Here is a 27,154-nt window from a genome sequence, read left to right as displayed (position 1 = left end):
TCGCAGCGGTGAAGCGAAGCCATCACAACGAGCGTCAGCGCTTACGCCGCTACTGTAGCGGTCTGTCACGCCGTGCAAAATGCACGCTTAACTTAATGCAATTCAGCACAGTTTAAGTTTCGCTCTGGATATTTCGTAGCAGAGACTTGAACGAGATTATGACGAAGCTCGGTGATTGAATGTAGCCTTTGCAAAAGAAGAGGATTATCATTTCCTGACCAACTAGAAACTGACAGTTGTGTCGGCTGTTAAGCGACTTGTTTTTGCTGATCTGCGGCAGACTTCTCTACATGACGAGGTAAATCGTGAACGACCAGAAAACATTTGTTACTTGTGCCTTGATAAGGTTTAATCTCACGTTTCACACACTTCGTGTATCCATCGCAGTTCTTCTTCTTCTTCTTCTTCGTGATGATACTTTTGTCGGTTGGGCATCTTGTTGCGTTCACGGACCACCCCGTGTTGCGGATTACCGTGTTAAGTTCAACTGGCCAATCGCAGTCGTTGCATCAATTTCGCTCTGAACGAGTCCCCCTCCGTCTGCTGCTCTCCATACAGCACAGCACAAGAAACTACTACTACTTTTATGATTTATTTGCTGAAAGAAATTCATACTTAAAATATCGAAGCAGCAAAACAATAGACAAATAAGTAAAACTTGTTCAGAGCTGCACCTTGGAGTGGCTTTTTGAAAAAGAGACAAGTAATCTTTGGTAAATATCTATGTATTTCCTATATGGTACAGGAAATGTGTTGTCATTTTCACAGAACAACCATTTTATTTTTGTTTGTAGGTTTTAAAATACAGAAAGGAAAAAAAAAACTTTTGCAAAAACAGAATTATACGATTTTTTTTTCTTTTTAGGATATTGATATTTGTGGAAAATGATGGTGGGCGAAAAAAAAACTGTTTTCAACCTGTAATCACAAGAAAAATAGCTGTGAAATCACCGGTACTTTTAGTGTCATCTATTGACTGTTCAAGGAATCTTTATTGTCCTCATAGGGCAGTCTGCTTTACAGCTTGAAGTAGCAGGCAAACATTCTATTGTGGAAAAACAAAACTAAACAGGTCATTCCTGCATTTGCTGTTCTACTGTATGCATTATTAAAAACACTAGTTGGTTCTTTATCACCATTTTTACCCGTTATTAAGAGCCGTTGTGGGAGGTCTAAGAAGCCGCAGGTTGCAGACCCCTGGACTCGTCTGACCACATGTAAGATTTTAAACCTGAGCTGCTAAAATACATTTTAGATTCTTTAAATCACAAAGAACTAAAACAACTTTCCCCTCCATATTAGCGCCCCCTATATCCTGGGCAGAAGGCCGATTTACCCTTTTTGTTGTGTAGCGTTTCCTTAGAAACACAACTCCAGATAAGGGTTTTTCCATCTTCAGTTTGTTTGTTAAATGTATTTTCTGTTGTTAAAGTAGATCAGCAAATTCTATCGCTGTGAAAACTAACACAAAATTATTAAATAAGGTCTTAAACACATATTTGTGTATTTGATTAAATTACCAACACATTAAAGACATATATTTCAATATAAATATGTGTATAATTTGTGAAATGGATAATTAAAGTAGTAGATATAATAATGGTTGATTAAAATAAGAATTGGTCTAATGTTTAAATAGTTTGCATTTGATTATCTGTTACTGCTGCTATTTTATCTTGCAGCCTTACCCATGAAAATCAGGTTATCACTTACACTAGAATAATGGTTTTATAATAAGGTTATATAGGATTTCCCTGTTAACTAACACACTTCATTGTTTAATCTTTTATTTCATAATTGGTCACATTTCTTTCCCATTAAATGTTGAAATGGCCACATTTGGACACAGATTTATCAAGACAAGTTGCAAAATCAAACACTGTATATAATATTATTTCTTCATGTTTTGTTTATTTAACTAAAATGTTAAATTTGTAGTATTTTGTACACATCTAAGGTTTTGGGTCTGTACTTAGTTTTTTACAACCTTTTCCACATTGGTTTTCTAAGTAATGACATGATGGAATCGGTGAGTTCGTTTTTTGTTTTTTTCTTGTCCTTGATAAATAATGTGGCATTTTATTATCGGTGATCAGAAGTAATTAATTAATTGTTCCATAAGTAGGATTGTAGATATGAAACCTTACAATTCTTCACATGATACTTTGTCAATGTAGTTTATATGGGTTTTAAGTGATAGACTAAGAAAAGTAAAAACTGCAGCGTTCACGTATATTCAGCCCCCTTAATTAAGGTATGCTAAAGTAGAATGCAGTGCAACTAATTGCCCACAGAAGCCCCCTGATTTGTTAAGTAGAGTCTATCTGTGGGTAATTTAAGATCAGCAGAAATCCAGCTTTTCTGTGAAGGCCTCATAGGTGTGTTAGACATTATTAGTGAACGGGCAGCCTCATGGCAAGACACGACCGTTGCATCTTTTGGTCTAAAAGCAGAATATTGTGTGTAGCGGAAAACTGAACACATCTCACCTTAAAACATGGCGGGGGTATCATCGCGCTCAGGGAATGTTCGGAGTGGATGGGAACTAAATGCAGGACAATACTGGAAGAAAACTGTTACAGACTGCAAAAGACTGGGTTTAACTTTCCTCCAGGGAAACAACCGTAAACATACAAGCAGAGCCACAATGGACTGGCTAAGATCTCAGTGTTTCCATGTGGATGGACGAGAGATGCTGAGGAGCCCATCGGCGTTTGGGTTTTGTGAACAAAAACAAGGAAAATTGCAAGTGGCACAGACAAATCGGTAAAAAAAAATAAAGTGAGAGAATGCAAAGGGAACATCTGGATGTAATTGATGTAAACAACCTTTATTAGGGAGCTACTAAACTAAATACCAGCATTAATTTCCCCCCCTTTAACTTCTACATAACTTTCAGGGTTGGCGTTTGGGTGCCAGAGCACACATGACTCACTCGCTCGGTCTGTCTTAGTCACATTTCGCTGGCTTTGTCCCAGCAGCGTTAGCCTCAGCCTCAAATATGTACCAGTCAGTTTGGGTCTGATTAGGACCGATTCACTGCATTCCAGTCCAAGTTCGCCCCTTCCCACCGTATTCACATTTTTTCCAAGAGGTTTTCTTGATGTTTTCCGTATTTTCTTCTGCCTAAACGCTCTCTGGCTGGTGTTCAGCCTGGCAATGTTGGGCTTCATCCACTCCATCATGTGGTTTTGTTTCTTACCTCAAAAGTTCTGATGCAGAATTTCTCTTTGATCTTTTCTACTTTTTCTTGTCCTTTTATCCCTTTATCCAGCCAATCTTTTGTGTCTGTTCTGCTACCTATTATTTGTCCCTTCTGCATCAGTCGAGCCTCTAACTGCTATTGTCCCTGTTTGCTCTGATTCATCCTCTCCTTTTAGCCCGTCTCTTTTTATGTTTTTTGCTCCTGTGCCATTTTTCCCTCTTTGTGTTTTTCACCAGCGTAGTTAGACCGAGTAGAAGCGCCCCACCCTGCCTGCTCCGGACTAAATGCTACTTTTCAAGTAAAAAGTTCTTCCATGTTTTCTCAACCAATTTCTTACGTGAGCCGGTGGGTTTTAGATCTTTTTTTTTTTTTTTTAGTTGCTTTGTTTTAATAATCTTATCTTTTATCTTTTCAAATCCCCATAAATAAAAAAGAGCACAGTGTTCCCAGATAGAAGCAATTGCATTACAGCACAGCAGAAACTTGATTTGCTGTAAATCTTGTTAGAGGAGATGAGAGACTGACAGCCGACTAGTACAGATTGTTTCTTCCTTTAATCCGTTTTTATTTATTTATTTTGCTCCTTTACTTTCTCTGAGAGCCGTTTTAGGACCCAACATGTTCATGTTTAAAAAGAATTTTTACATTTTAGTTACATCCAGAAATGTATGTGTGGTCGTAATTGTGAGGTAGGAGGAAGACAAAATGGGTTTTTTTTACAAATATAAATCCAAAGTGTTGAGTGTGTTGGTATTCAAATTGGTGCTGGAGAAAAAAAAGCTGTCCCCGGAAATGTCCCCGATTTCAGTGTATCATGATGGAGTAAAAAAAGTTTACTGTAACAAGAGGTATTTACTCGGTCCTGCTGCTGTCCCAACGTAGAAGAGCTTTGCCGAACGCACCTTCCCCGTCCCGTCGGCGTTGCAGTTTAGCCAAAACAAACCAACCCCCATGCAGAGATTCTGCGCTTAACAAAATCAGAGATGTCCCAGTTCATTGGAGAAATCAAATCTGGTCACCTTATACCGCTCTCTCCAGAGAGGGAGGACTGTCTGTCTCTGTTGAGAGGACAGAGTAGTTGGACTACACTGCCCTGTTTCTAACATAAGGCCAAAATAAACAACTTTTATATTGAAATAACCTCCTTAATTACATGAATGCACTTCTAGTTTAGACATTACAGTCAGGCAGTCTTGTAGACTGCTCAGGGGTCCTGTTATGGGGCCGGTGGTGGCACAGTGTACCGTAGTGCTCTGAATATCCATTGAGCAGAGTGGCTTTCTTGCTAACCAAAGTCGTACTTACACATTTTAACAGATTTTTGAGCCCTTTGTACCACATAAAACCAGTCAGTAAGCACAACGGTAATCATATATAAGCCACACCATCAATTTCTGAGAAAAATTAAGGATTTTAAATGCGCCTTATAGTCCAAAAATACAGTCCCTTTGAATTTGTGTGTATAAGTTTTAAAGTCCATCTCTAAGTCACAGTCTCATAAACTACAATACAGCAGAGCAGGTGTGGATTTGTCTCGTCAAGGCTCAGTGACCTAAGCAGTTTTAAAGAGACACCTGGGTTACGGCGGTTACAGTACGTCTCCACCAGCTTTGCACGTCTAGAGATGGAAGAGCTAATGAGCTCATATTGGAGTCATGTGTGTTGAAGCAGAGAGATCATGGGCTACGTTCACACTGCAGCCTGAAGTGACCCAATTCCAATTCTTTTGCCCATATGCGACCTGTATCTGATCTTTTCATGACAGTCTGAACAACACAGATTGGATTTTTTCAAATGCGACCCAGGCCACTTGGATATGTGGTCCTGAATCCGATACGTATCTGATCTTTTCAAATGCGACCTGTGTCTGTACGACCGGGTCGCATTTATCCGACCTGTACGTCACCGATACTCGACAAACGTCACAATTCTGCGTCCTGCTATGCAGAAGCGGGAAGAAAGACGACACCCATAGCGGACTACAATGAGAAGAGCAGTCAGTGGAGGGAAAGCTCCGGTTAGAAAATAAATTAATGACTGCAAAATGCGCACCAGCATTATAATCCGTGTTTACTTCCGCAAACACTGAGGACGCTTGCTACGTGTGACGTCATCGCGTCCACGAGTGCGCATGCGGGACACTTTGGTTGAACGCTTTCAGTTCACACAGGAGATCACATACAAGTCGCATATATTTGGAAATGTGAACGGACACGCAAAAAAATCCGATTTCACAAAAAAATCGGAATTGAGCATTAAGACCTGCAGTGTGAACGTAGCCTAAGAGTTGCAGGACGTTGGCCCTCGAGGACTGGAATTTGAAACCTAAACCCTTCAATTTTATGTTTTTGCTCTTTTCTCGTTGAATAATTTAATTGTCTAGCAACCGTTATTTAGTTGCCCGTGTTATCTTCTAGTCATTCTGACTAGCTTTCCATTTCCAAGTAAAGAAAAAGCACTATGTTCCGCTGTAGGGATGGTGTTACGTCAATGACATTCGTAGTGTTTTTGTGGTCCTAAATCTCAGTTTTGGTCTAATCTGAGCTGAGCACACAGTTGATCCATCCACTAGACGGCTCATGGCAAACTGTAGATGTGACCATTATGACGTTCTTGCCACTCCTTCATAAAAGCTAGGTCTGTGAAGTGTAGGACTAATACTTACGGTGTTGGCACGTTTAACAACTCAGGTTGTGCATGTCTGCAGCTCCTCCAGAGTTACCACGTATCTGTTAGCTATTAGATGATGGCTTGAACAGTGCTCTGGGAGATATTAGAATTTAATGATCTTGTTTTATAAGGTAATTGTGCTTTAAACCTTTCCACAACTTTATTCCTGACATGTCTGCGGTGTTCCTTGGTCTTTATGCTGTTATTTTTAATTCACTATAGTATCTCAACCAGATCTGTCAGGCCTTTACGCTGTCCCCCAGGGATATTACGCCACAATGTCACATGCTCTTCACATGCATTGTTATAAAAGGTTGTGCCGCCTGCTCTGGATGAAAAGTGGCTTTTGTTTGATTCTGCACATGATCCCTGTTTGAACCTGAATCCAATTTCATTTTTTTTTCCTCTTGAGCCTGGCCCGTTCACATTTTCACAGGTCTGCACGGATAGTTAAAAGGCTCTTAAAGAAGTGCGGTACCCCATTACGTTACAAATACGGCTTTCCACCTTCAGAGAGAGGCTCTGTATCTGTTATGTTTAATTTGGCTTTGTTAGATGCAGTAGTAAAAGTAAGAGAACGTGAACTGGGCAGGGGTGTCGTGTCATGCTCACAGAGGAGGGAGCTGGCATGTTCACCAGGGTTAATGTGCTTCAGCCGGGCTGCGTGAGACGCCTCTCACGGTGGAAGGGAGGATTTGAGAGAACTGCGGTACAGACTGCTCCCTTTGCTGCACGCTGAGATAAAGCCTCCTGATGTATTTAGAAAAAGGAAATGCTAAAACGGTGTTTCTACTCTCAGGCGGTTGTTGCTGTGGAGTCCAAATATTTGTCACTGTTGCATCTTGGTTGTTTCATAGGATTAGTGTTGTGTTTCAAAATATGTTTGGATTTATTTTATTATTTTTTTCTAAAATGGCACCATCTCATATCTCATTTTCTGTAGTTTTTAAACCACACCCTTTACCGGTACCTTTGTCTGCCCAACACATCAGCATTGCATTCCCCTATTGCCTCTGTTGAACGCCTGATAAGACAGAAATATTAGAGGCTGCATCTATGCGAGAGAAGCCTGGTGGTTGTCACGACAGGAAAAGGATTAAATAAGTAATAACTCCTAAACTCGGCTGGAGTGTGTTGTTTAATCTCAGCACAGCAGTTCTGACCTGTTTGCCGTGTGAGAAGATATTTCCTAGTGTGGAGGCACGCCTCCGTGTGTGCTGCACGGTTCAGAAGTGTTTTGGAGGATGAAAAAGGAAAGAAACGCTCCGTTTGAGCCAAGCACTGTCCTGTTGTTGTTTGTCGTAAACAATAAAAAAGGTCCGTTTCCACCGCATAGACGGCTGGAAGGCGCAGTAATGCACGATGATGCTATTACTGTCTGCTTGCATAAGCGGCACCTCCTCTCTCTTTTCTGCCCAGACCTTCCTGGTTGACCTTTTCTAATGCCCAGAAAATATTGAGCCTGTCAGCAAGCCAAGATCTTATTGGGGGGGAAAAAAAACAACAACTTTGTTTTCATGAGTAAACAAGCTCTTTGTCTTACTGAGGCGAACTCATCCAAATGCGATGATTTCTGTGTGCATGTGTGCTGTCATACTGACTTCCTGTCTGTTGGGTCGGGACTGCCACAGCTTCCCTTTCTGTCATCATCTGCCGCTCTTTTTAGTCAGTGTTGTAGTTACGCTCAGCATAGCTGCAGATCTGGACCCTGACTCATATGACTGCAGCTTTCCAGAGCTGTCAACCCTGACGAGGGTAAGAATTTTGATGATCTAAGTTTCTCTTCTTTCCAAAGTTTGACATCTCAGTTAAGTTAGTGCGAGTTGAAGGTTGGAGGCGTCTATGTCCATAAAGGTTGTCTCACTGCTGGGTGACACCCTGTTGACAACATACAATAGATTAATGATTACAGCTGTCAGAGTCTGGGCACTTTCTATGTTAGAGCTTGTTTGAGTTTGCAGAATAGAGTTTGGGAGTCAGGCTGTGGGTCTATTAATTAAAATGACATCTGCCACTCTGGGATGCTGGGTTAAAATGTTAGATCTCCTTAGCATGCTAGCTTGTCTCTACTTATAAAACTTGCATAGGTAATCACACCCCTTTAGCTTTTTATCATATTTCCACTTTACAACCACAAACTTCAAAGTATTTTTGGTTGGCATTTTGTGTGATTTGTGATTTGAGAAGTTTTTACGAGTAAATATCTAAACAGTGCGACTCGCATTTGTTTTCAGCCCCACTCAGTCACTAATTTGTATTTTCACTAATCACAGCTGCAAGTACTTGCAGGAGGTGGATCTCCGCCAGGTTTGCATATGTGGAGACTAAAGTTTTTTGCCCTTTTTTTTCCAAAATCAGTCAGATTGAATGAAGAGCATCTATGAAGTGTAATTTTAAAGTTTTGTTAATTGGATTTAAGTCTGGACTTTGACTGGGCCAATTTTTATTTTAATTCCTAATTTTACTAAGTAATTTTATATCAACACAGATGCAGAGAAAAACAATTTAACAACACACTGAACAATAGGGCGTGATTTTAATAAAATACCTCATGGCTAAAAGCCAATAGGGCATTCCTCAAATGATGTCAAATGACTAAATTTAGACGCATGCTTCGCGGCCATCTTGTGGTCATACAAGTAGAGCGGTAACGCTTGGATAGTTGTATGAGTCAAATAGTGAACAGATCTGTCCTGAATATCGTCTCAACAGACATAATATGGCAACAACAAAACGTCGCTGCGTTGGTATCTGCTGGAGTGACTAGCGATATGGTGATCATGACCATATGAAGGGAGTTTTTTCCATTGATTTTCCAAAAACCCAAAGGATTACCGAGAAATGTCCGCAAAAGCCCTTTTTGAGGTTATCGTTCGGCGCACACCCCATTCAGCAGGTTTCTTCCTCAAGTTTGATCCATTGTGAGAGGAGAGGACAGGCTTTTCTAACTTTCTTCTAGTGCTCCTTTATTTCCACTGATTTTGAGGCCTCTACAGTTCAACCAACGTTTAAACTGTTCTATGTTGGGTTTCTCGACTGAATCAGGTGAAATGAAGCTCCTTGGACGTTATCATCTTCCAAAATGATTGGTATTAAGGTTGTAGCCATTACAGCTTGCAGTCTTTGTCCGACCAGCCGGTAAACGTCTGTCTCCGGGCAAATGTGAAGTCAGTTGAGAAATGCCCCATTAGAAGACAAAATACAGATCTTTCAAACTAAAGATTGTTACTGGTGTTTTAAACTTAGTCCATCTTTGCCATCTTTTCCAACCCTATATATTCTGCTGCATTCCAATACGAAATGTGTTTCTTTCCATTTGGAAAAGGTCATAAAAAAACATCAACCCATTCATTTGATTGTGGAGTATTCGTGGCTTAAGCCAATTCCTAGTTCTTAAAACCTCAGAAACGTCTTTCTAAAAAGGAATTGGCAAAGGGCAAGAGCAAAGTATATGAGAGTAATTTGCTTCCACTCCAGTAAGATGATGACTTGGAGTGAACTTCCTTTGGACTGGGGTGATGAAGACGTTTTTCCAGCAGAACCATAAACTTAAATGAGAGATTTTCCATTGTATTTCACAGTTAACTTAATTCCTTCCTTTGGAGAGAGGTGCAATAAGCAGCCCAGCCCTGTGATGTGATTGGGCCATTCTAACACGCTTTGGCTGCATGTTGAGGGTCTTTAACAGGTTTTCCTCTAAACATGAAGCATTGTTTTAACTTGAGCAAATGTTAAAATGTTGTTTTTTTATACTTTTTCAGCGTACTGTAGACAGATAAAACTTAAAAAGTTCCATCTTTGTAGCTAGTCCTTGTTATTTTCTATCACAGTATAAAGGAGAAACTGGTATATTCCTTACTCTTTAATCAAAAATTTTTGAAATCAAAAAGAAAACGAAACTCTATTAGATGTGTGTATTTTTAACAGTGGACTTACCAGAGCGTTGGCGCAGCACGGAGTAAAGCTCGTGAGCTGTTTATGCTGCTTATCTGCACTGTAAGACCACATCTTCAACCAATCAGATCGCTCCGCTCAAAAGGCCTGTTACATAATCTGTAGGGTGCTGCGTGTTGCTGAAAGTTAAAGTTTGACCCTATCCAGCAAGTGTGTCCACAAGGTAATAAAGCAGCTGAGACCAGGTTGCTCCCTCCTCACATGAATCTTCCCTTGACTGGGCTATAAGACATATTCTTTTAAGGTCTCTCTTCAAGTGTGCTGGCTCTGTTGAGGTATGGAGGAGTTGTGTGTGGGTGTGTTTTTTAGTGTTCGCATCAGATCAAAGGAGCATTGTTGTTCTTCTGTTTGCATGCGCTGTAGAGTTAAATTTTCGTGTATTTATTCTTGCTGTATAATCCCAGTAAGCGTTTGAGAAGCAGTTGGATTACACGTGCCCAAGATTAACTACAAAAGCATCTGTTAGAGACTTAACTGTTGGCATTACTACCACCACCAGTCACGAGCTTAATGTTGCCCCTTTGTCATGTTTCGCTGTTGCGCTGCTACTAAAGATGGGTACTGCTCCTACTGTTGTATCAGCTGCTATTAATTTGGGTACGTGAATCAGTGTAGCAGCGCAATTAATCCCATCTGGGGCCATTATGTGTGGCGTTTGCATGTTTTTCCTGTGAATGGAAGATTTCTCCAGAAGCTCCTATTTACTCTCACCATTCAAAAACATGGATTTGAGTTATTAGGATGTGTGTCTCTTGTGTATTTCTGTGTTGGCAATATTATGGACAAGAGACGTGTCCAGGTTTACCTGGTCTCTCTCTTTGACGTCTAGAGATGGGCTCCAACTCCATCATTACCCTGAACAGGAGTACGGGCTGCACAGTTGCTTAGTTAGTAGAAGCAAGAAGGTCCTGTATTTGAATCCTATCCTGTGGTCTTTCTCTATGGACATGGATCAAGGATGTTCTCCCTGTGCATATGTGGGTTCTCTCTGGGTACTTCGACTTCCTACCACTGCCTAAAAATAGGACTGTTGCGTTAATTGGTCTCTCTAATTTGCCCCTAGGTATTAGTGTGAAAGTACATGCTTGTTGATTCTATGTTCTCTATGTTGGCCTGTGATGGACTAGCAACCTGTCCAATGTGTACCTCACCTCTCACCCAATGATCCCTGGATATAGGCACCAACAGGCAATGGATAAGCAGGTATAGACAATGAATGGATAGATGGAAGTTTAACAATATTATGTAGCATTGATTGATTGATTGATCGATTGATTGATTGATTGATTGATTGATTGATTGATTGCTGCTGTGTGTAAACCTGTGGGCCACTTACTTGCCAGTTTTAGTTGAGACCCTGCTCCAACACAGCAGATTGAAATAGTTGAGTTACCTCTCCAACATGTCATCAAGCTCTGCAAAAGCCTGCCAATGAACCATAATATGGTTCAATTGTGTTAAACAAAGGGGTGAAAAAACTAAATGCACAGGCTACTGGCCCTTAAGAATCAACTTTGGACACCACTGGTTTAAACTGTGAGAACATCTTCATATTAAGGAACGATGACCATTAGTGGTGGGAATTCTCGGTAACTTTACGATTTAATTAGGTTACTATTAATTTTCATCAGAACTTTTTCAGCAGTGTTTTATGTTGGCTGGAGGCTTTTAACAGAAGTTTTAAACTTCCTTACAGTGAACAATTGCAAAACCCCTGCCTTGTAAAAATGAACTAATTGTAACAAATTGTATGGTCTGTTTTTTCTCCTAATCTGCCACTATTGCGTAGGTGAGAGAAGGAAGTCTTTGAAACCTGCCTTGGTCAAAAATGACACCAAGTAATTATTATATAATTATCAGAGGCCAAGATTATGCAATTCAATTCAAGTGACTGACTAAGCAGTTTTTTCTGTCTTGTTTGAATTTTAAAGCATAACATTTTAAGTCATCCAGGTTTTTAGCTCTTCAAGACATGCATGTAGTAATATATTACCCATGGTCAATAGTTGCACTGAAGATCTAACAGAATCTCGAACTATTGTTTAATCTGTCTATGAACTGACAATATCTGCAAATGAAACTGCAGGCGTTGAGAGAAACCTTTCAGTTTGTTTGTCGTATGAGAACTGACCAGCTGTCCTTACATATTCTCAACCAATGATATGAAGAACATAAGGCACAGACGAAATTTGCTGTTAGGATCCCATAGTGACCATCAGTATACTTACATACATCTTAAAGGTATATAGCCACGTTATATGCTTATAAAAAAAAACATTTGATCATGATCAAATAAGGTTACATAAACCAAGAGTCCATTCTGATAGAATCCATTTTGAGCCTGAATAGAACCCCAGCTATAGGCGCGATGAGCAGATATAAACAGACATGGCGCCATCTACTGGCAGTATCGCAGAACTATCAGAAAGCCAGATGCCGACTAATAAATCCCTACTAAATAATCCCAGACCGAGCCTGACCCCTCTGCAATGTCTCGCAGTCATAAAGATGCAGCTCGGCGTGATCAAAGACCAACCGTTATTAATTAAATAAACCCATCTACAGCAACTTTAAGAGCCTCATATCAGAACATCATGGAAAAACAAAATTCCCGTTCATAAACAGAAACATAGACGCAGCATCAAGGTAAGAACCAATGAATCAATCGACCTATTTATAATGTTGTTTGTACCTAAGACTGTAGACGTAAGAAGAGCATTGCTATTACTATTATCAGTCACATCTGAGCGATCGGCAGCTTTAGCATCCGCCTCAGTGAACACCAACGTTCATACTGTATTCCCAGCGCTATTCCAGTCTTTTCCCTCCAGGAATCATTTTATTTATTTTTTTGGACCTTTCTTGATTGTTTCCTTAACTTCACTGGGAGATGCTAATAGTCGTTAGCCACTTCCTTCTTAATCCCCTGCTGCACATGCTGCAGTGTCGTACTTCCATCGTTATTATAAATAAACACGAAAGCCGTTATTTACTAACAAATTAATCAAAAACAAAGCATCAAAGACTGAAATAACAACTAATACGCCAGCAGGGCGTGATAATCTTTCATAAAAACTTTGTATGCAACCAGAGTGAGCTACTGATGTATAAATAAATAAATAAATAAAGATTCAAATAACGTGGCTATGCACCTTTAATAGTTTCTTGGGTCCACAGGACAATCAACATGAGCTTCATTAAAATCTAATATATATTGATGCAAGAAACTTTACTTTAAAATTATTCATTCATATTCATAATCATGCAATACTTTTAACAAACTACATTCATTATAGAATCTCTTTGTCCTTTGTGTTATATCTGTGTTCCAGTCATGACTCGTAGGAGTTCTCGCCTGGTGTCCGGTGGCTACTACAATTCAGACGAGGAATCGGACTCAAGTAGCGTGACCAACATATCCTACAGAGAAAACCCAGTCAAGTGAGTGACTTCCTGCTTGTGTGTGTCCATGTGTGCAAAGTGTGGATTCTGGCTTGGAAATCCAACCGGCAACTTGACTCATAAATGCGATTGCTCTCTAACGCTCCTTTATTCTTCAGGGTTTTCAAGAAGAAGTCCGGGGCCCGTAAGGCGGCTTCCCGCACCAACAGCAATGCCAGTTCTGCCACCCCCGAGACTCCAGTCACTCCAGGCCAGTATGACACCAACATGTTGACTCTATCACCTCTGAACCTTTGGTCAATCAGTCAGATTTAATTTTTAGAGCACTTTCATACACTCTTGATCAAAATCTTATGACCGGTTAAAAAATAACAAGAGGAGTATTCCAGGAGTATTTGTCAATTCTGGTGGCTGGCACTTGAGCAACCCTTCCTCTAAGGTCCTTAAAAACAGCAGCGCTCCAACCGTAGGTTGCTGAAGTGCAATCTCAAATGTAATCATCTCAAATGTTGGTCTAAAGTCCTAAATCAGCCAAAATCTACTTTTTGCTGTGTCAAATCATCCTTAGTTAGACCCTCATTTTTGTATTTTCCATTTGTTGCTTCTTTCCCTTCCTGACTTTTTTATTTCACCTTCTGGAAAAATACTTATTGATATTCATTCACCCCACCTGCTGGGAGATTGACTGGGGAATTGAAGCATTGCTATTCTTTGTCAAACGTTTGACCAAAGTCCTACATGTAGGGCATTAAACAGATCAGTAGGAAGGAGTTTAAAGAGTCAGACTCAAAGTTAGCTGCTGAAAAAAGTATCCTCCCAAAACTGGTATAAGGTATTATAGTATTACAATATAGTAAATTAACTTTTTACTTATGTGTGCCAAACTTATTTGTATAAAATCTTGAAAATGAGCCGATCATTTTACTTGCAATAAACAGCAACGCTTTAATATGTGAGAGTCTATAACATCAAATTATAATAAAATACAGGGAAGTGTGTGGTTGTAACGAGCCAAAATGTGAAACGGTTAAGGAGGTAGGAATACTTTAGCATGGCACAGCATGAGTTTTTAGTCTGTATTCATTTTTCCTGTCTTTCTGTTCCCTTCCAGGTCTGACTCCAGTAAGCAGCCCTTTGGCGAGTCCTATTCAGCCCACCATGAGGACTGTTCCTTACGGCACTGCTGCGCCGACCCCTCGGCCGGCTCTGACTCCATCATCGACCCCTTGTCACGCGTCCGTGCGGTGCCACTCAAGAACCCCAGAGAAGAGCCCTCATTCCGGCGCCGGTCTGCCGGCTTCACACAACGACAAGGAGCCGAGTCAAAGCGGCGTGGAGAGCTCGGGGTACTCGTCGTCCGAGGGCCACTACAGGAAGCCTTTACCCGCCACCAGTACACCCAGGACAACCAGCAGCGGTAGCGGTGGAGCTCCCGGTCCAGGATACAAAAGCAAGATCAACGATGCCTTTTATCATCTAATGGGTGCGGACTACTTTTTGTTTCATATGCGTTTTTGTGTTCCTAGAGAAGGCTACGGAAATAATTGGTTTTTGCTTTTTGACAGACTCGGCCTCGGTGATGGTGGCTAACGTGCACAAAAAAGTGCTTCATGTCAAATCTTCAGGTTTGTTATTTCAGTTTGTCTTCGTGCGAGTTTCTCACAGTGGATAACTTTCCTGGGCATGTTTTTAATTGCATGTCTGCATTTAAAGGCATACTATGCAACATTTTTCAGTTAATTAATGTGTTCCATACCATTTTGGATGATTAAATGAGTAATTTCAGGTCGAACTAAGGTTTTCTCGGCCGCCCTGGTGGTCTGTGGGGGAAATACCGCACTTGCAATTGCAGGAGCCCTCGGCCCGCACCCACAGGCTCAGAAGTCTCGTGCAAGACCGCGAGAGTAGGTCTTGCTTTACGGCGAGAACTCCATGTGTTTTTGCCCTGCCATTCACTATATGCACGCGCGAAAGCAACAAAGAACCGTGTGTTAACGTCAAATAAACATGCAGTTTATTATTATTATTGTTATTATTATTATTTTTTATTTTATTTTTTTTGAATGTTGGCGAGGCAGTAGCACTGATAATAGCGCTACCGCAAGATAGCGCTGCGGGAAACCCTGCTGTTGGGTAAAAAAAAAAAAAAAAAAAAACCCTGATGTTCATACCTTCACTGTGTTAGTCATTGTTTGTACCGCCGTTTTTTCGACTTTTCATTGCGTTCGCCTGTCTGCTAAGCTCAAAACAACCGCGCCTGGCTTGACGGAGAAACCAGAACAGCTGAGCATCTTTATGACAGTGCACTTTTACTTTCGCCCTCTGGGGGGAGCCTCGCTGGAAAAATCAACCCCGGTTGCATAGTATACCTTTAAATAGGGGTCATGCATTACAAGCTGCTTCCACAAACCGATGTGTGTCAAAATCGCTTCGTGTCATTTGGCTCAAGTTTAAAAAAAAAAAAAAAAAAACGTGTTCTCTTTCTTCCAGCTAAAGCCCCAGTCAGCGACCGGACGAAAAAAGCTTGTGGTCTGGCTCTCCTGCTCCTCCTCATACTTCTGTGTAAGTAACATCAACATTTAACAGCTTCCACGCTGCCTGTTGTCTGGTCAATGTTTCAACCTCGCCATCCAAGGACATTTGTGGCGGTTTCTTCAACTCAAGCGACCGTTCTCCATCTCCATGCCGCCTTACTGAAAGTAGGACACGCCCGTTTGCAACGTGCACCCTCTGCTAGAGCTGCTTTCGTGTGAATGGTATACGTTCTATCAAGCGCAGGGTTTCCCCCCAGGAAATCAGAGGGAGGTGGTAGGGTCTGCCACAAATCACCTTCGACTCAAGGCAGGCCTGCTTCGTATGCCGCCTCGCCGTCACGCACCAGCTGAACGTGTCTTTGGGGTTCAGCTGTAGTTGTTTCATTTGTTTCTAAGTGATTTATCTGAAGCATTGTCCCTCCTGTTTTCTCCAGGTATTTGGTTGCTCCTTCCTTTGTTCGCCTCTTTCATCTCCCGCATGACCGTCACAAAGTCCCCATCACAAACACAACCCAAGGTTCAACCTGTTCTCCCCGCCACCAGTGTTCCTCCTCAACTCAACGTCATTCCCTCACCTGTGGTGGTAGGGCTCAACTACAGCTTGTGTGCAACTCACCGTGTGTCTGTGCTGCTTGAACTGATATTCGATGTACGGCGCTGTTAGAACTACGTTCTCCCTCTCATGGATTGTTTTGCTGCTTTGTGGCACGGAAATGTTTCAGATCCTCAAATTGATTCTGATGTCGAAGATAACCTGGTTAAATCCACAATGTTGCTTTAAAAGAAAATTTTAGTGATTAAGATGAAAAAAATAACTATCCAAACTACCTGCCTCTATGTGAAAAATGAACTGTGTCCCTTATTAACTAAAACCTTTTTAGGGGGGAAGTTGAGTTCAACTTTAGTCACTTTTATGACTTGTACGATCAAAAAAAGGACCTACACTGCAAAACAGGAACTAAAAGTAAGTAAACTTGTGTTTGAATTAGTGTATTTGTCCTTGATTTGAGCAGGCAGGTTTAAATGATCTGCCAATGGAACAACTCATCCCCATCATCTCATTTCAAGTGCAGTATATCTAATAGTGTTATTTTAGGGGTCAACATACACATTCCATTGGCAGATTATCTTTTTTACCTGCTCAAATTAAGGGCAAAAACACTGATTTTAAGAAAATTTTACTTTAATTTCCCTTTTTGCAGAGTAAATAGAACCCATCTAACTGAATAAGTGGACATCAGTCAGCCTGGAAAGAATTACAAAGTGAGAGCCAATTATACACAAATGGAGAAAACATGGAGCAGTTGTGAACCATCCCAGGAGTGGCCGGTCAACCAAAAATACTCCAAGAAAACGTCAACAACTCATCCAGGAGGTCACAAAAGAACCCAGAACAACACATAGGCCTCACTACAAACTTCTTGGTTCAACAATAACAGAGAGACTGAGCAAAAAAGTCATCCATAGGACACATTTAAAGCAAAAACCAATGGCAGCCAAATGAGCACAACACTTCTTTTCACATTTGCAAAAAGCATCTTAATCGATTTAATAACTTGTAAGGATTTGCATGCCAAAGCAAAAACCTTAGGGACTTCAAAATGACCGGTATAGTGCAGAAAACACACAAAAGGGAAAAAATCAGACTGAGTCCAAAAATTGCAGAGCTCCGTTTCTTTTTTATAGATATTTACAAAAAAAAAAAGTGAAAAAGCAGACCTTACATTAAACAGCAGAGGAGCAGGGATTCCACTTTCTCCAACAGTGCAGGACAAACAAAAAAACAGCCTCTCCCATATTGGAACAACCCAGCTTTTAAAGCACCAGCCTGTACCAACTAACAAGAAACAGGGGTGAAAACCTTTACAACAATTACAATTTATAGTTAGGGAACAAACTTAATTAAAACCTCTAGAGGAAAAACTAAAAAAAAAACAATTTACATTCAACTTCAACATATCAAAACAATACTCCAAATCCTAGACAAAAACCAAAACATCTCCCCTCCATCTCAATCAAAATGGATTTTCCCTCATGAGGCTGATTGACAACACCAGGTCCTTATTAGTACTGCTCATGGGCGCGCTTCCATGGCAACACCTGACCAGGGGTCCGTTCTTCGTACGTTGCTTAAAACATCCGAGATCAACTGACACATCCAAGATGATTTCATCCGGCTAATCATGATCCGGCTAATTGGGTTCTTCGAACACACCTGTTGTTTATGATTAGTATCACTGGATTGAGTAATCTGAGATAACTGCGCGTTCATGCATTTGTTTAAAAGGGGAAATGTATCGATAGTAGAAACATTGATCAGCAACGCTGCTATTGGCTGTTCAGCATGGCCAAAGAACGCCCACAGTTTTTCTCCCAAGCAGAACACGAGCTTTTAATGGAAGGTTATGCCGAATTTGAGTCATTAATTAAAACACCTCAAAGTCTGCTAAAGCCAGGAGAGAGGGCTGGCAAAAAGCAGCAGACAAATTAATGCGTAAATACTATGGTAGATGTTTCTATCACATTCTACAGTATGAATTTTTGCATTTTAATAATTTAATATTTACTTTGTTCTTTGATATCAGAGACTCCACGGGACCCACTAGAACATGGGGACAAGTAAAAGTGAAATACAAGAATATTCTACAAAATGGTAGCCTTTAATTATTATACTTTATTTTAAAAAGGCACTTGTTATGTCAAGAGATCCACATTTCGGTGTCATTCCTTAGGCACGGGAAGTAAAGGATGCGTGCAAACTGGGAATTTTAATAAAAAAAAAATCTTTATCCATAAAAAATAAAAATCTTCCTTTTCCAAGTCATCCACAGGTTACACGGTAAAACTGTATTGCTCCGTGTCTAGATAATCCATCCATAGTTTTTTCTAATACAATATACGGCTCGACAGAAGGCAAGCCTTTCAAAGTAAACTAAACTTCACAATAGAATGGCCTGAACAAATCTTCTTACTGAATATGATAAAAATAAAAAGCAAACCATCATACAAATAACTTAAATATTTTCTATTTATGGCTCTAACACCACGTTTTCCTCTTTAAAGCCACTGTTAAATGATGTGTTTGTCTGTTTATAACAGCCACCAAGAAAAATCTCTCTACAATTACACTGTCGCGCTGCTCTAAAGGATCCTGTCTATTGCGCAATACACAATTAATTCGAAAAACTCTGCAAATTATTCTTGCACCTTCCGCAACAGGTTGCAGTCGTAAAAATGGACATGGCTACGGCAGACTTCCCTATCTCCTCCGCTTATACAGCCATGATCTAATCTTGTTTACATGAAATAAGCCTGCTCTGGAGCAGGTTTAAGCTGGCGCACATGTTGCTATGACAACAAGTGCAGGAAGTCTTTCGAAGAACCAAACGATCCAAGATCATGCCAAATCGTCAACAATGAAATCCTGCTAACTGAGTTAGCGACGTACGAAGAACGGACCACAGGTGACCTCAAAGAAAAAAAAGAGTGGTGAGAACAAAACAAGTTCATAAAGTTACATCAAATACAAATAAACCTTTCCCCAAATACTCAATTACTTTAAAACCAGCAGATGCCTGTTTACATCTGTTAGTGAGGGGTTAATCCCTCACATGACTTTTGACAAAACATTGTGTCAAGAAAAGTTTTAACTTTTGTCTTGTAACTTTGATGAATTGCTCTAATTAAACTGTAATTAAATCATGAATTCTACTCTGAATGCTAAATGAGAACGTCCGGTCATCCATTTGTGACCATAACCTCAAGCTCACTTCAACTGTTCAGCAGGACAGTTATCTGAAACACATTAGTCCACACATTAATGGCTTAAAAAATATTTTCAAAAGTTTCTGGAGTGGTCTAGTCAAAGTCCAGAACTAAATTCTATTAAGATGATATGATGCTATGATATGACCTTAAATTGACAGCCTGTTCTTAGCAGTATGGGGTATTGAGTTTTTCACAAAGAGACATGTTAGCCTGCATAGTTGTTCTGTCCCTAAATGAATGAATGAAATTGTCATCTGAAAACTGATTTTTGTATTTTCTTGAGTTATCTTGGTCTCATAGTAAATTTTGTGTGATGATCTGAAATATTTAAGTGTCACAAAAAAAAAAAAGCAGCAAAACCAAAAAATGAAATCGGTAAGATGGGCAAATACATTTTCATAACTCTGTAGATGTTGGTAAGCTCTTCCACGCAACTAAAATAACATTTTCTACTCTCACTTTAGAGGCTTTTAATGCATGCTAACAATTATAAAACAGACAACAACCTGTCACATATAAAAATAAGAAATCCTACTCAAATTTTATTTTTTTTTCTCATAATTGTATTGTATTTGTAAATACAAAAGATAAGTATGCAGTAAAGAAAACAGAGCATGGATAAACAGAAGTGTTTCCAAAACAAATTCCACTAAAAACATTTTTCTTACAGGAATAGTGTTTGTGACCTTCCACAGATTTAACAAAAGGAAAAGCCACGTTATTTTTCTCCATAGAATCTTGCAAAGTCAATGTATATGAATTTACTGTAGCTTTACAATAAATAGTTGGGTGTTCTTATATATATATATATATATATATATATATATATATATATATATATATATATATATATATATATATATATATATATATATAAGTACAAACATTTATCAAAAATCCAGGAAGTTTTAGTGTGGACAATTATGGGAGGTTGAGATATAAATTGTTAACCCTTTAGGATCTTTTCCCTGAAAAGTAAAAACCTGCAGCCTTCGTTATAAACAGTGTGGGGTTTTAAACAGAAGGAGTTGATTTATATCATTATTTTAAGTCACGTTCAGTGAGAACATGACATGGTGTAGACATTTATTTGCAATCTCTGTTGCCTAAAAAGTGCCACTTGTTTTGGGTTTGCTAACACAGCACGTTGTGTTGTTTGCTTCTCCAGGATCCAGGAGTCCTTTCTGCCGCTGTAGAAGCAAAGATGCAACATTTTCTGGTAAGACAAAGGAAATGCATAAACAAACAAAAGAACATTTTAGCATTCATAATTTTTTAATATCACCGAAAATGAAGAAAGCTGTGGCTCAGTAATGAACAGAAGAAATCGGTTAGAATGGCTTCAAGGCTGGATTCCTTGACCCAAAAACAGATTTTTACCTTTGTTTTTTATTGCAGGTGGAGCTTCAGCTTAAGCAGGAAAAGCTTCTCTCTCAGGTTAGTTTACTTCCCTGTTTGTCTTTTTTTTTGTAATATTTAGATAAAAGTCAGAACAACCTTGACTTACATATATTGACCATATTAAACCTTGTTCAGTTGAGTAAAAGAAGGTGATGGCGGTGGAGATCTGGAATTGGCATTGACATAACCAGACTCAAAAATGGAGCAAAGAGACAAATGTTTTCATGGATTAAAAATCTTAAAAACACATCCCAATTATTTAGAAACCATACAGTATCACGATAGAGTATTTTTGTTTATATCAGTGTATCAACAAAATGGCTGGAAAACAGCAGTATACAGAATTTGAGTCCAATCCCATGTGCTACTGTACTTATATATATATATATATATATATATTACATTTTTTACTGTCATCTGATGAGCTTGTTGTATTGTTTATAGAAAGTTCTGCTTAAATAAAAAACTTCAGTTGTGTTTAGACTCATCTTAACTTACTACAAATGGGGTTAGATTAGAGTGACATCTAGTGCTGAAGATGTGAAACTGCAGACATGACATTTTCTGCTGGATTCTCAAATTTGCTTTACAGGCTTAAGATGTAGCCTGGTTTTTAACTTTAACTGACTTTTTTATACTTTGATAATATAAATGAATTGACAAAATGTGTATTTAAAGTCACACAATTCCTCCAGTCTGAGCATAAATCCGCTGAACTCATCTGTCTTTTTTTTTTTACCTACAGATGAAGGAGAGACATCAGTTGGACGTGGAATTTATGAAATCAAAGTTGGAGGCAGCCGACTCAGACATCCGCCGTCACCTGGAGCAGGAGATTTCTGGGCTGGGGAGACAGATTGCAGATCACCAGACAGACAGCCGCTCTGCTGACGCTAGCCTCAGCCTCAAAATCCAAACTCTGGAAGCCCAGAATGCTAAGGTAACAACAGGGTTGGTGCAAAATACGTCGAACTTAACGAGCAAACACTGAGAAATTAGACCCATTAATTATCCTACTTGTACATATGTTTGTTTTATCCCTGTGTTTTTCACCATTTCACTGTGCCCCCCCCCTTTGTTGTTGTAGCTGGCCCAGGAGCTATCATCTATCCAGGTGATGCCTGCTCAAGCCCCCTGCCCTGAGTCCAGCACGCCCCCCGTTCACAACCAACTTACACCAGAGCTCCAACAGGCCATGGAGAAGTGGTTCACTGACCGAATCCGGGTAACCAGTCTGTAAATCATCATGAAACTTGATGAACCGTACATGTAAATGTTACTTAAAGTCTGTTGTTTTTCTACCAGGAACAGGACGCCATCAGGCTCGGAGACAAAGGAGACTGCACAGTGTGCAGACGCCCCATTGCGGACAAAATGGCAGACTTTGCTCTTGAGACTCAAGGTCAGAAGACACGTTTAATATCTTCTGCAAATATCCGTCTTAAAATTTCTACAATTTCTGCACTATTTGGGGTTTTTTTGGCATAAAACAACTAGAAAATATCATCACACAATAAATAGCTGCTGATTAGTTTGTGTAAGATATATATTTTTTTTATTTACGGATTGAAGGCACATGTGGACCCTTTATTCATTTCATTATATTCATTTCAAGATGTAAATCTTATTTTTCCATATCCCGTGTGTGTGTCTGTGTAGGTGCCAGCATTGTCAGCACCCGGTGTTCAGAGACGTATCGCATTCGCTCAGCATGCGTGACTCTGTTTGGTTTCCCCCTCTGGTATCCATCTGAAAGCCCGCGCACCGTGATCCAGGTACAGCGTTCTGTTTGCTCTGTGGGTAAAGATATGCATTCCCATGGTCTGCTAATTAGTCCTGCTGTCACCTTCCCTCCCAGGGTTACCCGGTTCTGCTTCCAGGGAAATGTTGGGCGTTCCAGGGGGTCCAAGGCACCCTGGTCATCTCTCTGTCACACCCCATCAGGATGACTCACGTGACTGTGGACCACCTGCCACGCTACAACTCCCCCACCGGCCACATCAACTCCGCACCAAAAGACTTTCAAGTCTACGTGAGTGCTTTGAAGTCCGGCAGTGCTGCACTGAACACTTTTTTTGTCTCATTTCCTGCCTGGTGTGTTTCAGCAGCAGCAATTTGGCCACGAGAATCAAAAAAGACACACAAAAAAAACTCTAAACCAGGGAAATAAAGACAAACAAAAAATAATAAACATAATATTACAATGTAGTCAGAGGATCGACTAATTCATTAGTTCAACTGATTTAAAAATTTGCCATGCAGTAAAAGCATATTTAAGATGAATTCATGCCTCAGTGTCTAATTTGATGAAACCTCCATTTCACTCTGAAACATCAGAGTTGTCTTGGCTCTGACTATTTATCATTTTGATTATGACGGTGTTCTCGTCATTCTTTATTATGATTCACTCTTAATAACTCAAGCAGAGAGAGACCGTCCTGCAGCTTTTCTCAACCTTAAGGTAATGTTTGTTTCTTTCTTTTTCAGGGGTTGAAAAATGACACGGAGGAAGGAACTCTGCTTGGCACGTTCACTTACGATGACAAAGGAGAGTCAAGTCAGACCTTTAAACTGCCCGTAAGTTCAAACTGCTCCAAATAATCAGTGGGGGGGTCTAACAGTACCGTATCTATCGGACTATAAGGCGCACTTTAAATCCTTAAATTTTCTCATAAACTGATGGTGCGCCTTATATATGATTACTGTACTTGTTGTGCTTACTGGCTGATTTTATGTGGTACGATGCGCTCCAAAATTTGTTAAAATGTGTAAGTATGACTTTGGTAAGCAATGAAGCTGCTCTGCTCAATGGACGTTCAGAGCATTACGGTACACTGTGTCACCACCTGATCGGCCCCCTGAGCTGTCTACAACACTGCCTGACTGTAATGTTGAAACTAGAAGTGCATTCATGTAAGGCAGCCTGCACTCACAGTACGTGCTAGCAACAAAAAAAAACAAGTTCATTCAATATAAAAGTTACGTTTAATTTGGCCTTATGTTAAAAACAGAGCAGTGTATTCCAACTACTCTGTCCTCCCGACAAAGACCTATAGCTCTCCCTCTCTCTGTACGTGAAGGGGCAGAGGGATATTCCACACTTGGGAAAAATATTTAATGCGATTTATAATCTGGTGCGGCTTATATGTGGACAAAGACAAGTTAAATTTAGAGTATGCGATATGATCTGAAAAATACGGTATATAAAAAATCATGTTGCCTGTTATTTGGGCTTAAAGTCACGGTTTGGTGTGCTTCAAATCAAGAAAAATAAACAAAAAATTTAGTTTTTTTGTTTTTTACATCACTCAGCAGTAAACAACAAATGTTTTTTTTATTAATTAGATTTTATTAAATTCTAAAACTTTAAAAAAGTAAAGAATTGTCAGGAGATTTGGTTGGATTTATTTCAGTGAAAAGGTAGTATAAGCAGGCATAGCCAAAGCGTGACAGACTACACAGCAATATAAATCCACTTGAAAACAGTCAATACTAATGTAAATATTTTTTTTTATTAAAAAAAGTGCTCATGTTTCAGAATAAAACATGTTTAAATTACTTTCAAGTTATTTAAATACCCAAACAACCTAATCTCCCAGCTGTACCTGAATGCAGCATGCAAAGCTCCTGTCATCAAAGGAGAGTGCTTCAATTTGCATTTTACATGATGTACAGCAATGGTCTCCACCCTTTTGCTGTGCCCTGGACTGATCTATTGTCAGACTCTTGTTTTCACGGACTGACCTTTAAGGTGTGGCGGATAAATACAATAAAATCAATGGATGCAACCGCCTAAAATCTGTTTTTTTTTTTCTAAATATAATATTAATATAAATATTCAGTCCATCCAATATGAAGTGCATCCTTGTTTCTCTGCAACAACACGGCCCCACCCAGCGGTAATGGGAAACGATGACAGTGTGCTCTGTAAATGTGTTTTGGGTGTCGCCACTGCAGAAAACTTTTGCACTAAACATTTATCCCTCCTAATCTCCTCTTGTCCTCTTCTTCCTGTCTGCCTGTTCTCTCCCCCCCCCCCCCCCCCCCCCCCCTCACGCAGAACCCCAGCGACGAGGTGTACCGGTTTGTTGAGCTGCGAGTTCTCTCTAACTGGGGTCAAGTCGAATACACGTGTCTTTACCGTTTCCGTGTTCACGGAAGGATGGCCTCCGGATAAGAGTCCCTCTGCTCCGCGCGCGCTTAAAGACGCGGACGTTCTCCTTCACGGTCCGACGGGTTGAGGAGCAAGTGCTACTGAACGGCTGCTGAGGAATGTCACTCCCATGGCAAAGCCGTGTGTAAAAAAGCCGCTTGTTTTTGTTCTTTTTGCAGGTTTTCTTGTGGTTTCATACAAATGTTACAGACGTTAAAACAAGCTTTTTGTGCAGTGCACATTCGGCTTTGCAGATGAAAGAATTAAATAAGTTTGTCAAAAGAATCTACCTAGTAAAACCTTTTAATAGCATGAGGTTCTGGTAACTTTATGCTTACAATCATTAAGCGTGCCACTAGATAATTTTTTATATTTTGTTATTGATTATTTGTATTTATGAGGACTTTCCTGCTTCATTGTCCTACAGTGCACAATGAATGCTATGTGAGAACTTTTCTCGTTGTACCTTAATAAGTGATATTCTGGCCTTTTTTTGGGGGCAATCTTGATTCTAAAACAAGTGAGCAAATATGAATAAATAAATAGTGTGACCTAGAAAAGATCAAAAAATGAATAGAAATCAGCTTGTGGCTAACAGCTTCCGTCCATGTTGGATGCTAAACAGCTTTTAATATTTCTTGTTTTTATAATAACGAAGGTCTGAAAAACCCCGGAATCCGTACGTTTTGAAACTAATTTTAGATTTTTGCTGGTTGTGGCTGCTGTGATGTACCACATTTTGACTGACCAGTGAGAATCATTGAAGGCAGCAGTGAAGCATTTTTTTAAGCAGTATTGTTTTTTGTTTTTTTTATTGTAAATTTGATTCACTTTTCTAAAAAGAAAAAAAAATATGCAGCTTTGTATGATATAGTTTGCACTCTTAACAGGAGACTCTGGTGTTCTGATTTTATTTCAGGTACTTGAAATACTTGAAAATCTTTTTTTGCTAACCTCTTTTGAAAGACGCCGTGCTAAACGCATGAAAGATCTCTTTCTGCTTCTCTGTACAGAGGATTTTATATGAACTTTTCAACTTTAATTTGTTTTTTAATTTATAAATTCTTAATATACCTGCTTTGGAGGATAGGATCGACAACAACCGTATTATTAAATTATCAACAATTCTCATAACAGCACCAAGTGTTTCATTTCGACACATTAATTGGCAGAACTGCCGGTAGGTTTTGTTTGTTTACATGTTGTGCAGCATATTTAAACAAAATTAAGAAGAAGAATATGTACTACTTTATCCTGAGATGCACTAGATATGATGGGAAAATAATTTGTTCCTACTCATCTGTTCAAACTTGGCCAAAAATTACAAACTTGGGATCAAGTTTTGTTTTTTCTAGTTTTTGGCTTCTGTTTCTTTACTGAGATCCTAGCAGAGGTTTAAGATCAATGCAAAGTTTATGGTGACATTGACTCAGTCATAAACATCCACTTTTTTAAAAATCAATGCATAAATAAAATGAAAGTTTGGAATAATTATTTTGTTAGTGTCTCTGTTGTTGGGTAAAGTGTAACCGTTTTTTAACAGATTGCCACCTTCATGTGTTTCATCCTCCTGTTAAAGTGGGAATAATTTGAAATAAAGGAGCTCTTTGCCTATACTAATTTTTTTTATTTTTGTTAGTTACGTAGCTTAGTTATCCATAAACCGATGTTACTAAACAGGGTATATCTGACATCTCATGCTTATGTCGTAAATGTTGTTTTTTAACAGCGTGTTGGGGTGTTTTGCAGGCTTTTCAGTTGGTTAATTTCATCTTCTGACTGTTCAATTTATCTAACTCTTCCTAAGCTTTTGCAAAAATAAATCTTTGTGAAACATGAAAAAATTTGTTGTTTTTTCTCCTCATTTAAGATAAAGCAGAAAAATTATTCATCTGTCTCAATTTTGAAATTGCTTTGATAAACTGTATAATTTTATACAGATGATGTTTAATAAAGGATTATAACATGTTTTTCTTGTTTCCTACTGATGTTAGAATAAATGGTATCACTTAAAAAAAAAGTATCCCCTTATAGATAGCTAATTGTTTATAGATATGTTATTGATTA

General features: G+C 39.4%; 1 protein-coding gene across 4 annotated transcripts; it reads left to right on the top strand.

Annotated features, from left to right (window-relative positions):
* Positions 1-26,931, top strand: LOC105915388 (SUN domain-containing protein 2). Of its 4 annotated transcripts, none has more exons than XM_036137370.1 (16): positions 1-298; positions 13,162-13,270; positions 13,390-13,481; positions 14,343-14,714; positions 14,797-14,856; positions 15,722-15,793; positions 16,200-16,348; positions 20,702-20,752; positions 20,932-20,970; positions 21,680-21,874; positions 22,022-22,159; positions 22,240-22,336; positions 22,594-22,709; positions 22,793-22,966; positions 23,422-23,511; positions 24,995-26,931. In XM_036137370.1, exons 2-16 carry the CDS (start codon positions 13,164-13,166, stop codon positions 25,109-25,111), a joined length of 1,869 nt encoding a protein of 622 aa, XP_035993263.1. In that variant the 5' UTR covers positions 1-298; positions 13,162-13,163; the 3' UTR covers positions 25,112-26,931. The 4 variants fall into 4 exon arrangements, with proteins under 4 accessions (XP_035993263.1, XP_035993265.1, XP_035993264.1 ...); XM_036137372.1 differs by lacking the exon at positions 1-298 and adding an exon at positions 7,577-7,630; XM_036137371.1 differs by lacking the exon at positions 1-298 and adding an exon at positions 10,016-10,104.
* The last annotated feature ends 223 nt before the right edge of the window (positions 26,932-27,154 follow it).

Source organism: Fundulus heteroclitus, chromosome 5, assembly GCF_011125445.2.
Source record: "Fundulus heteroclitus isolate FHET01 chromosome 5, MU-UCD_Fhet_4.1, whole genome shotgun sequence".
Lineage (NCBI taxonomy): Eukaryota > Metazoa > Chordata > Actinopteri > Cyprinodontiformes > Fundulidae > Fundulus > Fundulus heteroclitus.
Note: the sequence above shows the minus strand (reverse complement) of the source record. Positions and strands in the feature narration are given on the sequence as shown.

Coding starts and splice junctions, on each gene's coding strand:
- LOC105915388 (XM_036137370.1), top strand. CDS start 13,164: ATGACTCGTAGGAGTTCTCGCCTGGTGTCCGGTGGCTACTACAATTCA. Junction 13,271..13,389: donor TACAGAGAAAACCCAGTCAA/GTGAGTGACTTC, acceptor TTTATTCTTCAG/GGTTTTCAAGAAGAAGTCCG. Junction 22,710..22,792: donor GCCCGCGCACCGTGATCCAG/GTACAGCGTTCT, acceptor CTTCCCTCCCAG/GGTTACCCGGTTCTGCTTCC.